This window comes from Rutilus rutilus (assembly GCF_951802725.1).
Source record: "Rutilus rutilus genome assembly, chromosome: 18".
Taxonomy (NCBI): Eukaryota; Metazoa; Chordata; class Actinopteri; order Cypriniformes; family Leuciscidae; genus Rutilus; species Rutilus rutilus.
In genome coordinates, this window is record NC_140231.1 from 21,479,862 (window position 1) to 21,495,211 (window position 15,350).

Consider the following 15,350-nt stretch of genomic DNA (forward strand, 5'->3'; position numbering starts at 1 on the left):
GTTTGTTTGTTTTTTGCTAATATTCTTTACGAAATATTTTTTTAAGCCTAAAATATACCTAAATATTTTAAACTAGTCTGTGTTCAATCTAGTTAACAAACGCCCACGGCACATGACATGTTGATGGACGGTCGAATGAAGCCACTAAAAGATAGAGGTGAGCGCGAGTGCGAGTACTTCCGGGTTGCTGGCGGCTGTAAGCTTTCCATCCCGCAATTCAAAGGTCGCTCATTGATGCCCTTTCTCCTCTCGGTGAGAATTTCAATTGTTCTTTATCGATCAATTGATCCTAAGAAATGCATTAGGGCATGCATTGATTTGATCTCCTTTTGCAATCGACAGCATGTAGTTATTGCTTTCTGCTTAGCTATCAAGCTAGTGTGTTTTACTGAAAGGAAAGAAGGGGAAATGAGCGCTTGTGCCCGCCTTCTGTCGATCCCAAAGCCGCAAACTCTTGCTTTTGAATTAGTGCGGTGCATAACGGGTTTTTAGTGAATAGGGCTGTTGTGTTTGAGGCGCATGATATGAATGAAAATATAAAATGTTCTGCGTGCCTTATGTGTCATTAACCTGTTTGAATGAATGACTTCTGCACTGTCCAATAACAAACTCTAGACACGAGGACGATCAAGGTTTTTTTTTTTTTTTGGCGCTATCTTACTCGTTTTCTCAACCGTATATGTTGATTATTATAATTTTACTAAATTAAAGTTAACGTGTACGGGTCAGTAAGTGTTGCCCCACATCTGATAGAGACTTATGTCACTACTCTGGTCCGGTGACGTGGGGCTGGAATTGGATTGTAGTTTTCACGATAATCCAATATAGTCTGTCTGCACTCGTTTGTGATTTAATTGTTTCCCACGCCTTCATACACGCATAACCACTGCACTGCTTTTATGTGTGGGATGCATGTATAATTAAAAAAAGACAACTACTTAGACGTCTGTGTATAATATACCACAAATCCTTTATTTATTTTGTTAAGAGACCTATTAGAAATGTATCATAAAGTCTTTGTCAAACTTAAAATGTACCTAGCATGAAAAGTAGCTTGTTTTAAATGCATAAAATGTCTGATAACCCTTTAAAGTTGTGATGACTTTTTCGACCTGAGAGGTCACAATGTCAGTATCTAACAAAACGTACGTCACCATTATGACATTTAGAAAATTAATGATAGAGTTATAATGTTCAGTATTACATCATTCATCAATTTTATTAAAAATTATATTGCAACTAAAAACTTTTTTTCTTTTTTTTAAGTTTTCTTTTATTGTTATTTTTGTATATTTAGTATACTGTGGATCAGAATATATGCAGATAGTGTTTATGGTGTCATAGACCTACCGTATAATAAGGCCTGTCTGTAAGCTGCTACTGTATGACCTGCACTGGCCTTCTGAGACAAACCCTTATCACCTGAGGAGATGGTCCTTACCTAAACAAACACACTTCACTACACATTTCAGTGTTTGCTTCTGCGTCCCCTAGACTGTTTTACCCTCTGGATTAAACTGGAGTTATAGTGGCAAAAACAAATTGTGTAAAATTAATGTATATTTATCTATGTATGCTTATGCATGTAGGTTATATGTTGCCGGTCAAAAATTCAGGGTCTTTTCTCACAAAGGCTGCATGTATTTGATCAAAAATACATTAAAACAATATATATATATATATATATATATATATATATATATATATATATATATTTATATATATATATATATATTTTTTTTATAACTTTTCTATTTTTATCTATTTTAAAACGTAATGTATTATTGTGATGGCAAAGCTGAATTACTTAGAAAATTATTCTGATATACTAGTTAGCTGCTAAAACATTGTGCTGGTTAATAATGTGCATAAACCATGATAACATTTATTCCAGGTTTGGAAAGTTTAAAAGAACAGCATTGATTTAAAAAAATAATTTGTAGCAAATGTTTAGTCACTTTTGACCAGATCAATGCATCCTTGCTTGAATAAGAGCGTTAATTTCTTTCAAAAAAAGACTGACCCCAAACTTTTGAACAGTATTGAATATATTTTTATTCATTTTTGAGCCCTTTAATTCTTTTAAAGAATTGAATGTGTTCTGTTGTGTTTGTAAGATGTTTTCTTTACTGTGTGAGGACATAGTGACTCAATATGCTCAGTTCACTTGTGTTAACCATGAGCGTATGTGTGTCACCTTGGAGGTGGGTAAACAGCTGAGCAACAGTTAGTGGGGCAGAGTGGAGCATTGTGGGATAGGTCATCTGGCTCACTTCTTTTCCTCTCTCTCTCTCTCTCGCTCCCTCACATGTAGGAGGAGGGTTGTTCCAACTGCACAGCTCCTCCTTGTGTCTCCGATGGCGAGTCTTCTGCGTGTGGTAGCCACCAGCTGTTCCAGCCCCCTGTTCTCCGGGCTGGCCTGTGCTAAGCTTCAGAGTGTGCAGTCGGTGAAGACACCATGTGTGCGGTTCTTTAGGACCCATCAAGCCCTCTCTCGCCTCGCTAGTCCAGGTAACGTTACTGGAATATTACAACTGTTATAAAACAAGTTCTGTTTCAGACATTCAATTTTAGTAACCGGGCGACTTGAGGTGACTGAGGTCATGTTTGGTTGAGGTATTTTTCCCTCAGTATAAATGAATGAATGAGGTGATTTAAAGACTTTGAATGCGGTTCACTTATGCTTGTATATAAACATCATTTGTTTTACCTCAGCAGATTTAGTTGTAAGTATGACAAAAGCAACTGAGACATTCCCAAACTTCTTGCCCTAATATTTCTGTAGCAGTCCATGTATGTAATATGCAGTGTCCCTCAAGGTCACTGTGTCTCTCCGCCCTGCTTGTTCTGCCACTATTAGTTGTGTTGAAGGTCCCAGGAAATGAATGAGTGTACTGTAGGTGACCTGTGTAGCGTGCTGGCTGCCTGGATACAGCGCGTGTTTGAGACCTGCCATTAATGGAAGACTTTTTTTTTTTTAAAGGGGAAATGACAGCTGGGGCGGGTTATTTCTGGCACTGTATCAGCTGAGGAACCAGAACTGTGGCACAGCTTGTGCAGGAGAATGCCTGCTGGGAAAAGAAACACATGTCTATGGTGAATGCCAGCAGTCAGTGTAGTTATAAGAAGTTTGTGGGCCTCAGATATTCTCTTTGTTTCCATTTACATCTGGAAATGCTAAAAAAAAATATTTAAAAACTACTTGCAAATTCTTTTCTTTATTTATAGTCCTGTCGGTATGATTAAGTTCTTTTGAAAGTCTCTTATATTATTTATTTGATTAAAAATACAGTAAGAACAGTATTGTGAAATATTACAAATTAAAATAACTTCTATTTTAAAATGTAATTTATTCATGTGTTTTCAGCACCCATTACTCAAGTCTTCAGTGTCACATGATCCTTCAGAAATCATTCTGATTTGCTGCTTAAACATTTCTTACTATCAATGTTGAGAACTTTTGTTACATTATAAATGTCTTGACTGTCACTTTTGGCCAGTTTAATGCATCCTAAATAAGTTTTTTTTTTTCTTTCTTTTTTTCTTCTTGCTGTCCCCAAACATTTGAGCGGTAGTGTGTAATTTTATGTTCTGTGTAAAGTATATATAATTATCCGGATTGGTCAGATTTGGCACTGGCATTATGCTCATGTCACAAAACAGTCACAGTCACTTATTCTCAACAACAACAAAAAAAAGAAAAGAAAAGTGAATTGCCCTTGAATATGCTAGAAAGCAGAGCTGCTCTAAAGGCGCTGATACACTTTATTTTCTGCGTTCCGCTCTCTCACACACACACACACACACACACACACACACACACAAGACTTTCAAAGTATATTCCTTTGGACATGCTCACTATCTAGTGGACTTTGTTTTCAAATGCTCAAGTAACTAGCACATGCGCTGTTGTACGTGTACCGTCCTCGCGGACACAAATTGGGCTTCATGTGGACAGTATGCGCAGACGACCCTTCCTGATGACAAAAATTACTTTGGGCTTAAGTTATCCAAAGAGGTTTTTGTTTACACCAATAATAAATGCCTCTTGGTTTGTTGTTTGATATCTATTGCAGTGCCATTCATAGATTATACATATGGCTGAAGTATCCAAACACTTTTTGAGTTGTCTTTGCTGTCTGTGGCCCAATTTAACCACCTCTAGGCAGCTCAAGTCTGTGATTCACTTGAGCTTATGTTGTTGTTATCTATAGATCATGCCTGTGATGGAATTTTCCACAAGCGACATGACTTGGATGACTTCTTGATGCATATTCAGCCTGTCTAGACCACATGTTGTTTGCACAACTTTTACTGACCAAAAGTCATAAAACGAAGCTGTGCATAAAAATTCAACTTGATTTACTTTATTACACATGCCAAAACCCGGCTATGTTCTGTTTTACAGCTTGAAATTCTCCGTTTTATTTTTGAAAATATGACTGCAGAATTGGAGCTGTTGCAAAGTCACACGGTTTCGCCTTACTGCGAAAATGCACGTAGCTGTAAAACCACAAGTCACACGGAGACTGTATGGACCTCTAGTCTAACACAAAGATCTCAAAGGTTTTTCTTTTTACCACTCTTTATGAACTCCTTCACCAGTTGTAAGTCTGCTTCCGTATATGGTGCTTATCTTTATCGTACAGCTTTACTCTTTGACCTCTCATTGACTTCAAAATGGAGAGTCTGACGGGTTAGAAATGATCTTGAGAGATTATATTGGCTATGAGAGAAAGGTGAGATCAGTTGGTCACACTTCACTTTGTTTCTGTGGTGTTGGGTTCTCTAAAACTATAATGTAAGGCTTTACTCAAATTTTATGTAGCTGAAAAAAGAGAACATTTTAAAATTTACAGGATCACAATATTGGTAGGCTATGATTTATAGTTGTTGTACTTTTTTAAAATAAGAAAAAAAAATTCAGATTTAATATTTCAGTAGTTTAGTTTGTGTATTATATATATATATATATATATATATATATATATATATATATATATATATATATATATATATATATATATATATATATATATATATTTTTTTTTTTTAAATAAGTATTTTACATGATAATACAATGTAACTTATTTTTTGTAAGTATATAAAGTTAGATCAAATGTATTTAATAATTATTGTATTATTATTATTATTAAATGTATTCTAAATATAAAATAAAATGATAGATTTTCATGTAAAACAATATAGATTTTTATTTATTTGTTATTTTATAATTTTTATTTAGAATACTACTATAATAATAGTAAAAGCAATTTTATTTTATATAACTTTATATAATATAAACATTTACTTTATATTATAATGTAAATGTTTTTCTAGTATACAAATTAATATAATAATAATAATTATTATTACTGTACTTTTTTTAAATAAAAAGAGTATTTTTTCATAATTGCATTAGAAATGCAATGTAAAGATTCTCTAGTGCTACTGGCGCAGGGCCCACCTGTTGAACATTTGTATTTGATATGCACATCTCATGTTCCTCTCCAGGCTCTGCTTGATTCTGTAATTCTGTTATTTCCTGCAGGCATTCCATACAAACAGCTGACTGTCGGCATTCCCAAGGAAATCTTTCAGAATGAGCGTCGAGTGGCCATCTCTCCAGCCGGAGTGGAAGCTCTCATCAAGCAGGGCTTTAATGTGGTGGTGGAGTCTGGTGCTGGGGAATCTGCCAAGTTCTCCGATGACATGTATATGAAGGCAGGAGCCACCATCAGGGATGTCAAAGATGTCTTTTCATCTGATGTTCTGCTTAAGGTACTGTTAGAGGCCTTCAAATTCATTAATCTTAAGTCTTCGTTCTTCTTGTTTTGTGTGCCTATTTTTTTTGTGTGTGTGTGTTTTAAAATGTTTTTATTCATGCAAAAGTCAGCATAATAACATTTGTAGTAAAACCTATTTTTTGTATTTACTCTTGATATATAAAAGGTACCAAAATGCTCATTGAACAATCTCTGATCGTATTATTGTCCTATTTAAACTATTTATCTCTGTCGGGGAAGCTAACATTTCTTTATGTATAAACTGATTGGGTTGACTGGTCAATTTGGAGAGCACACGTGATGATGTTTGTTGTTAGTGCACTTCACCATTTACATTGAAACAAAATATATGGATATGAGAACATATGTATAAAAGTAAATTAAACAACATTCTCTTAAATATTTTCTTATTTCATTAAACGTTTTCATTACATTGACTGTTTGATTAAAAGTGGACCTATTTTTATTAGGCTTATTTCTGCTATTGACGGCTCATTTTGTAAATGTAAGCAATTAATTTGGACAAGTGTAAACTGGGTGCTGGTACAGACTATCTAGCCTCAAAGTTGTGCATATTCGGAAGACGATCCGCTCGCTACTAAACTACTACAAAAAAAAGGCACACAAAATGGGCTCTCAATGCGCACCACCAGGCTGGCGTAATGTTTGCCATGCGGACACGGCGAGTATAAACCAGGCTTCATTCTCTCCACCTTTTCGCCACAGGTGCGTGCCCCGATTTTAAACTCTGCTCTGGGAGTTCATGAGGCCGACCTCATGAGTGAAGGATCCACCCTCGTCAGTTTCATCTATCCCGCTCAGAACCCTGAGCTGATGGACCAGTTGTCCCGGCGCAAAACCACCGTCCTGGCCATGGACCAAGTGCCCCGAGTTACTATTGCTCAGGGTTATGATGCCCTCAGCTCCATGGCCAACATTGCTGGGTAAGGCCATCTAAAACGATAAATGCAGGAGACTAGACAGCATTTTGTATTTGCATGATTGTTTTAATTTCAGTAATTGACAGCTTTCGTTTAATGCAGTTTTTGTATAATAATAATGTCGGCGGCAATACCCTCATGGGCTGTGCGCTGAAATATAGTTCAACTGCACCTCTGGTGACCTGTTCAATTCCTGGCTCGGGTCCTTTGACAATTTTGTTTTCCTCTCTCCACCCTGTGTTTTCCTGTCTATCCTGTATACTGTCCCATCACTAAAGGCATAAAAATTGGCATAAAAATGCATAAAAGCCATAAATATATATATATTTATTGCATATTTAGGCCTATTACATGGCTTGGTTGAATTCTAATGTAGAATGCGGTCTGTTATTTCTTGATAACAGACCGCTGCTAGGTATAACACACCGTTGCCATGAAAAACAGAGCGTTGCTATGGACGCAGGATTCTAACCGTAGAGTCGGAACGGACTATTTTCTTTAGCGGAAGCAATACAATCGTTTTTTAAATCAATAAACTCCTTTTTAAATCAATATTTTGTCAAATTATTGATTTATTTAGTAGGTAGCCATGAAATAATCGGGATAATGTAGAGTGAGGCGGTTGTTATAGCGAATACAACCCCTTCAGGCTGATTCAAGACCCTGATCAAGACCCTGATCAGCCTGTCTGGGTTGTATTCTCTATAACAACCGCCTCGCTCTACATTATCCCTTATATATATATATATATATATACTTTATTTATTTATTTATTTATTTATATATATATTTTATTTATTTATTTATATATATATACATATATACTTTATTTATTTATTTATTTATATATATTTTTATATATATATATATATATATACTTTATTTATTTATTTATTTATTTATTTATTTATTTTCTAGACACTACGTGTATGTAAAACCATTTTTGTTTTAATGCACTGGTCAATTTTGAGAATTTGGGATATTTTGCTTTCATAACATGTTTTATTTCAGACATTTGCAAAGAAAACTTCCAAAATACACATTTAACTGTTTATTTTATTACTTAATTATCATTTTGCACCTGTAGATTTCCATTACAATACATACCTTTAAATAAAAAAAATTCACAAGCACTGAGCCATAAAACTCCACTTTAGTAGCACTTACGAACACCAAACTTTGTAGTTTTATTCCTATATATTTTCTTTTATATTATTTAATCTTGTTCCTAAAAATAAAATCCTCATCTAATATATCAACAAAATTAAATGAAGTTTGAACCTGGTTTTATACAATGTCAAGATTTCTGTTCTGGAAATGTATGCAAATTAGTGAATTTTTTATTAGTCATTGCCTCATTTCTATATTGAGTTATAACTTGGCAGGAAACTTGTAATGCAAAATTTGTCTAAATTAACTGAGGAAATATGGTGAGGTTTACTAGTTAAAGATTTTACCCTGTTCACCTGCAGTGTCTTGCCTCTTTAAAAATGTCTTGATTTCTGCCTCATCAGTGGCCATGACTTATGTGCGTTTATAATTTTTTGGCAGTTATAAAGCCGTGGTCTTGGCAGCCAACAACTTTGGCCGCTTCTTCACTGGTCAGATCACAGCCGCGGGGAAGGTTCCTCCTGCTAAGGTATGTGCTGGCATGACTGCACACACGCCCTGAGTGCTTATTTTGAGTTTGCTTGATTCATTGCTGTACATTTCTCACATTAGTTCTTGGATGAAGATATTAGCTGTTCATACTTTCCCAAATTAGATTTTTCTGTTTATTTCAGAGTTAGAATTTTACAAAGGCTGTTCTTATTGGCAGGTGTTGATCATTGGAGGTGGAGTGGCTGGCTTGGCTGCTGCTGGCTCTGCCCGTGCTATGGGTGCCATTGTCAGGGGATTTGACACCAGGTAAAAAGTCCTAAAACTGATACTGAAACAGATTTTTGAAAAAATGTATATATGGTTTTTGCCAAGTATTCATTAAATTAATCAAAAGTGACCGCTACAAAAGATTTCTATTTCAAATTCTGTTCTTTTGAACTATATATATATATATATATATATATATATATATATATATATATATCAAAGAATCCTGAAAGAAAAAAAAGTATCACTGTTTCCAAAAATGAAAAAAAACTGTTTTCATTTGTGATTATAAAACATGATTACCAAATCATCATATTAGAATGATTTCTGAAGGATCATATGACACTGAAGACTGGAGTAATGATGCTGAAAATTTAGCTTTGCCATCAGATAAATTGTTTTAAAATGTTAAAATCGAAAACTTACTTTAATAATAATATTTTACAATATTACTGTTTTTACAGTATTTTTGATCAAATGTTTTATTTTTGTCTAACATGAAATCAAGATGGCACAGTCATCCATCAAACACTAGATGGTGCTATAATATACAAAGTTTTACCAACATCTCCACGACACATTAAATGTGGTGACCTTTATTTAATAGTTTTTCTTAAAATCAAGTAGATTTTCTTTTTCTGCCTTTTTGATTGTTCAGAAAGTTTTCAGACTCTAACCTACTGTAGGTCTTTTGTCCAATTAACATGAAATTTACCATGTAAGTTAGTGTATCATAGTGCCAAATGTGAATTATAACGGATCCTGTGGATAATGTGCTCTTTTTTTTGTCTACTTTGACCCTAATGAATGACCCTTCTAAATTGTTTTAAAATCTTGATAGATGCTCTGTTATTTCCCATTCTTGTCAGCATTTATAAATTTGAAAAATCGTTCTGCTCTACTTTGGATTTATGATGTTTCTTTAATCTGTTTCGCTTTCCCAAAAACAAGAACATAAAAAGGCCTTGTGCAAAAAAAACAATGTCACTGCGAATCCTGCTAAAATGGTTTGAAACGTGCATATTTTAAAAAGCTTTATTTTACTAATGAGTGTGAATTTACAGCTTTAGAACCAAGCTCAGTGTTAGAATTCATATCCTTTCTGTGCTTTGGAACAAAACATAAAATAGGGATGTCATAATCAAGTTTTTTGTGCCCCCGATCCGTTGTAAGTCATTAAATATCTTTCGAAACTGAGTCCTGATTCGATAATTGTATATTGCACACTTCAAGTAAATTTAACTTATTAAAGCTTGAAGCTGGCGGTTTCAGATTTGAATGACAGATTGGCAATCTGAAGCAAGGTGCAACCCATAAAAAATAAACTGTAAATGACTTTAGTGTGATTCGTTACAAAGGTGTGCATCAAGTATGCTAAATATGGAGGCTCGAACGTGCGTTTGTGATGCGCTAGAACAGACCTCGTTGGTTCTTGTGCATTACGCACGCACATTTGAGCTTCTTTTTCTTTTAATGGTGGTACCGGTACTGATCGGTTGAGGGGGAAAAAAAAGAAGCTTAATCTGTCCTGATACCAATCCTTGAGATAGGCTCCAGGACATCCCTAACAAAAAACTTAATTTGGCATGAAACGGAAGTTTGTGATAGTCTTCCCCATTGTGACGTATATCTGAGTGAAATTGCTTCTCTAACCAGAATAAATATAGGGTAGGACTTGATTTTGTCCAATGGATTAGTTTTACGATCTCTTTATGAACTTTTTGAAGCGTCAAAGTGCTAGTTGCGTAGCTGTCAATGGAGATATAGAAAGCTTTCAGATTTAATCAAAAAGATCTTTTATTTGTGTTTTGAAGGATAAAGAAAGTCTTATGGGTTTGGAAGTGAGTGATTAATGACAGAATTTTAATTCAGACATTTTTGGGTGAACTAACCCTTTAAAGATTACATGGGGGCACATGAATTTAAAAAAAACGTGCACGAATAATTTTTTATTTAATTTAGTTTTAATTTAATTCAAATTTAAAAAAGACGTGCACGAATAAGTAATTTAAGACCCCGATATTCCATTAAAAAATAGGAATTGTCCATTTCTATTTCATGGTGACTTTAAACTTTGTCTGCTTGACTGATTCCACCAAGTTCCATCAACTTCATTTCCAGCAAGTGTCCTCTCGGTGGCAGTGTTGTTTTAGTCATGGAGTCTTGTCCTCCTCTTCCAGAGCGGCTGCACTGGAGCAGTTTAAGTCCCTGGGTGCCGAACCTTTAGAGGTGTTGGATGTGAAGGAGTCAGGAGAAGGCCAGGGCGGTTACGCTAAAGAGATGTCCAAGGAGTTCATCGAGGCAGAGATGAAGCTGTTTGCCAAGCAGTGTTTGGATGTTGACATCATTATCACTACCGCGCTTATCCCCGGTACGCACACCTGCAACATTTACTCCCTTTCCATCTCCCCCTTTTCCATCTATGGCATGTACTCTTGCACATAATGAGTTATCTTGTTTGCTCATGGTCTTATTTCTCCATCATTTGACTTTAAAAGGAATAGTTCATCCAGAAATTGATTTTCTCTTTATTTACTCACCCTTATGTCATTACAAAACCCTGTTGCTGTTATTTTTTTATGTGAAATGCACACATTTCTTTTTTTGCACACATTTTTCCATGCATAAAAGATTATTTTGGTCATAGTCATCACAGGCTGTCCACTTTGCTCCAAAGGCCCAAAAAGCACCATAAAATAGTCAATGACTCTATATTTGCTATGTTATAAGTCTTCTGAAATAGCAGATATAGAGTCATATGGACTATGTTATAAGTCTTCTGAAGCTGTATGAAAGCTTTTAAGTCAATCATTTCAATTATAATTACAATTTTAAGACATTATTTACACATTTCCTTCACTGTACTGTGGCTCTTAAATAAAATAAGCCATCTTGATGTTATTTATCGATGTCCAACCTGCATCATAGGCGCTACAGTTGATTTGAGAGCTGCAGTAAAAGGTGAATGTTATCATTGTATAATGACTTCTTTTTAATCTATTATATTTGAGAAACTCTGAATATAGGGCACACATCTTTTGGACTACTTTTATGGTGCATTTATAGTGCTTTCTTGTCCATTTTGGAGTTTGTCTGTCCCTGGCCACGATGAGCTGTCACGATTCTATGGTGGAAAACAATCTTTAATTTTTTATTTTTTTTTGCGGTTCATGGAATAATGTCAGTTTTAAGTTTCCAAATGAACTATTCCTTTAACTTTAATCCTGGCTTAACTCATCATTCTTAAATTAATACTTGTGTGACTATCATTGGCATTTGAAAAGAGCAACGGATTAACCAGCAAAGCTAAATATGTACAGCACAATTACCAATTTAACAGCTCTGTGGCTGCAGATGTGCTTTGTGTTCATTTGAAGCATGTGTTGTCCTAATCTCCATGACTGAAAGCTAATAAAAATCAGGCCAGGTCCATAACAGAAAATGTTTACAAAGTGTCATAAGAGTTGCTTTGGGTCGCTCTTGCTTTAGGTTGGCAGGGAGTTGTCTTTCCACTCTGTTGCTTTTTCAGTACCGCTGGCACTCAAAGTCAGTTCCTGTGACTTTTGCATGCTCATGCACACTCCTGGTGTCACTCCAATGTTATTTTATTTCCATCCCTGAAGCTATGGAGCCACCGGTTGGACTTTTAGAACTTAATTCCTAAACAAACTGCATACCTGGCTGTTTTTAGCACGCCCCGATTGGTAAAACGCATGCAATCTGTTCCACTTTTATTTGAATAGCGTTTTTCTTTTAAAACCAACAAGCCGCAAAGCAGCTTATCAGTATATTAGGTTGCACGGATAAAAGGCACATCAGAGGAGTCTTATTAAATGCATATCAGTCATGGTTTTGGTTTACTAGTCTCACTGTGCTGAAATTATTATGCAGGTCGGAAGGCCCCTGTGCTGATTACTAAGGAAATGGTGGAGACCATGAAAGATGGTTCAGTGGTGGTGGATCTGGCCGCAGAGGCTGGGGGAAACATCGAGACCACGGTTCCCGGAGAACTGTCTGTTCACAAAGTGAGTACACTACAACTGCAGCGTACATGTGCTCCATGGGTTTGTCAGGAAGGTTCAGGTACACTACCACTTGGAGTGGAAATGTAAATGTTAGGTTTTTTTATTCATTTGTTGTTCATCAGTGATTCCTGAACAAAATGTATCATGGTTTCCACAAACATATTAAGCACGACGGTTTTCAACATTGATAATAAGAAATGTTTCTTGAGCACCAAATCTGCATATTAGAATGATTTCTGAATAATCGTGTGACAGTAAAGACTTCAGTAAAGGTGCCCTCACGTCCTACTAGAACTCGAAATTACAACTTGTAAACTGGGAATTTCCGGAGTGCTCTGACTTGTACTGCGTGATTGCTATACCACCTGAACGCTGCAGATTCATTTAGGTGTTGATAGTGTTATCATAGAAACACATAATTCCGAGGACTAAATAAATGGTTCAGAGTAGAAAGTCACATGTTGTCATCTAGAAATATGTTTGGTAATTATGACATGGCGTGAATGCAGCATAATGCCAAATGGTAATGTTTTTTCACAATATTTCGGTTTTAAAGGTCCCATTCCATGGATTATTTTATTATTTTATAATGTTTCCTGGGGTGCCCTTATAATGTTAGTATGTTTTTTAGATACATTTTTTTTATAATTTTGAAATAAAAGGCATTTTTCCTAGCCTGATTTCATCCCTTGATTTGAACGCTCTGTTTGAAGGGGCGTGTCTGCTGAGAGACTTCAATGTAAACGCCCTCTGCTGTGATTGGCTGACATGCTTGCATATGAAATATCTGGCATTACATGTGGAACTATCTGGAAAACTTTTACTATTACAGCTATTATAAGTTTTTACTATTACAGCTATCGGGATTAACGAATCGTGAGAAGTTTTTTAAGTATTTAGATATATTTCAATCACATAAAAGGTTGCAGTGATGAGCATTGAGCAGATGACAGCCTGTTTATCGCGTGAAAAAAGATCTTATCATTGCAACGCAGTTTCTGCACTCACTAATGATTTCACCAATGCAAACATGAGGTATATAAATACACTAAGAGATTTGTTGTGCAGCGTAACAGCGTCATTGATTTCATAACGAGTTTTGGCAAGTGTCCAGATAAACTCGCGCTGTGTGATTGATTGACAGCTTGGGCGATTAGAAAGGGATTGTTCTTTGATCGCTTTCTGTATATTAATCACAGTTTAAGTAAGATTATTTTCATCCTTATAAGAGAAACGATGTGAAGTTGATCGCTACTTCCATAGTAAATCACTACTTACCGCTTGCTGGAATATAGTTGAAATTGTCCCCTTCGTCAGTATGAAACGCTGAGAGAAGTCTGCTTGATATTATCCCAGGTTAGAAAAACAGTCCGTGGTGAAATGGACAGAGCAAACTAACAACTTCGAATTAAACTTTTGCGGTATCCGATTATAGATAAACATCAACCACGTCTGTCGTTCGCCATCAATACGCCTGTGTTCCTGTGGGCGGAGGTTAGTCAAAACACGGTTCTAGTGACGTAATTAAAGAAGGAAGTAGAGGGGTGTAGTCCAATCGAGCCGTTTTTTGTAGTCAACTTCTGTTAAATAAAATATCTCGCTTGGCATTGAACTTTGAGCTTTATAATTTTACAGATATTATTTATACTCTAACAACAACATTACACACTAACTAAAGTTTGAAACATGGGATCACGAAGAACGGGACCTTTAACTGTGATTTTTCTCTTTTCTGTTTTTCTTAAACCATTCAAAAATTGGATGTCGAGAAGATTAACTTTTCATAAAATGTGCTTGTGTACTTCCCTATAGGGTGTGATCCACGTTGGTTATACTGATATTCCCAGTCGCCTCCCGACTCAGGCCAGCACATTATACTCCAACAACATCATCAAACTCCTCCGTGCCATCAGCCCGGACAAGGAAGTTTTTTACTTTGACGTCAAAAACGACTTTGATTATGGCACAATGGACCACGTCATCCGAGGTTCAGTAGTTATGAAGGTAAACCTTTTTTTTCTACATTGTTCTTAGCTACTTATTTTGTGTTGCAGGCTAAAGCTCGCACCTTAAAGTGGTAGAACCTTTATTTAATTACACGGAATATTTTTGTGTGGACTTTTCCTTTACCATTAGTTAACATGATATGACAATGAAAAGTACTTCGAAAGCATTTATCATCTTAGTAGATGTAAATTTAAACAGTAAATAATATTAACAGATACAACTTTTGATTTTAATAATGTATTAGTAAATGGACTTGAGCAAATGTGAACTAACAATGAACAGTTGTATTTACCTAACCTAAATAACCTTAACATTTAACAATGAGCAGGACATTTAAAAAAAAAAATTTGTTTTAATTAATCTTTGTTAATGTAAGTTAATGCATTAACTAACTTTAACTAATGGAACCCTATTGTAAATTGTTACAATAATAATAATATCGTCAATTTTGTATGTTGGTCAGTGTAGGTAATGTAAAGGGTGATTTTGTTACGGTGAAATAAGCATTTATTAAATAATTGGTTGATTCTCTGCATTCACTCTCCATGGATACACTATGATTTAACAAACACAAAATTTGTCCAGAACAAGATAACGTTTTATCCAATCCAACCACTGATTTGATTAGAGACTCAATATCACTGTGGCGCTCATTTAGCTTTCAAGGAATTGAGTGATGGTGTCATTTTAATTCTGGCTTCGCTCTCTCTGTCTGTCTGTCT

At 35.4% G+C, this 15,350-nt stretch overlaps 1 protein-coding gene across 1 annotated transcript in view; it reads left to right on the forward strand.

Moving 5' to 3' along the window:
• The first annotated feature begins 130 nt into the window (after positions 1-130).
• Positions 131-15,350, forward strand: part of nnt (nicotinamide nucleotide transhydrogenase) — a 39,546-nt gene continuing 24,326 nt past the window's right edge. The window contains exons 1-9 of the mRNA XM_084387000.1: positions 131-252; positions 2,315-2,511; positions 5,552-5,781; positions 6,513-6,730; positions 8,279-8,366; positions 8,547-8,635; positions 10,777-10,967; positions 12,488-12,621; positions 14,434-14,625. Of these exons, the coding sequence (XP_084243126.1) occupies positions 2,358-2,511; positions 5,552-5,781; positions 6,513-6,730; positions 8,279-8,366; positions 8,547-8,635; positions 10,777-10,967; positions 12,488-12,621; positions 14,434-14,625 (1,296 nt within the window). The 5' untranslated portion in view covers positions 131-252; positions 2,315-2,357. The remainder of the gene's footprint in view (positions 253-2,314; positions 2,512-5,551; positions 5,782-6,512; positions 6,731-8,278; positions 8,367-8,546; positions 8,636-10,776; positions 10,968-12,487; positions 12,622-14,433; positions 14,626-15,350) is intronic.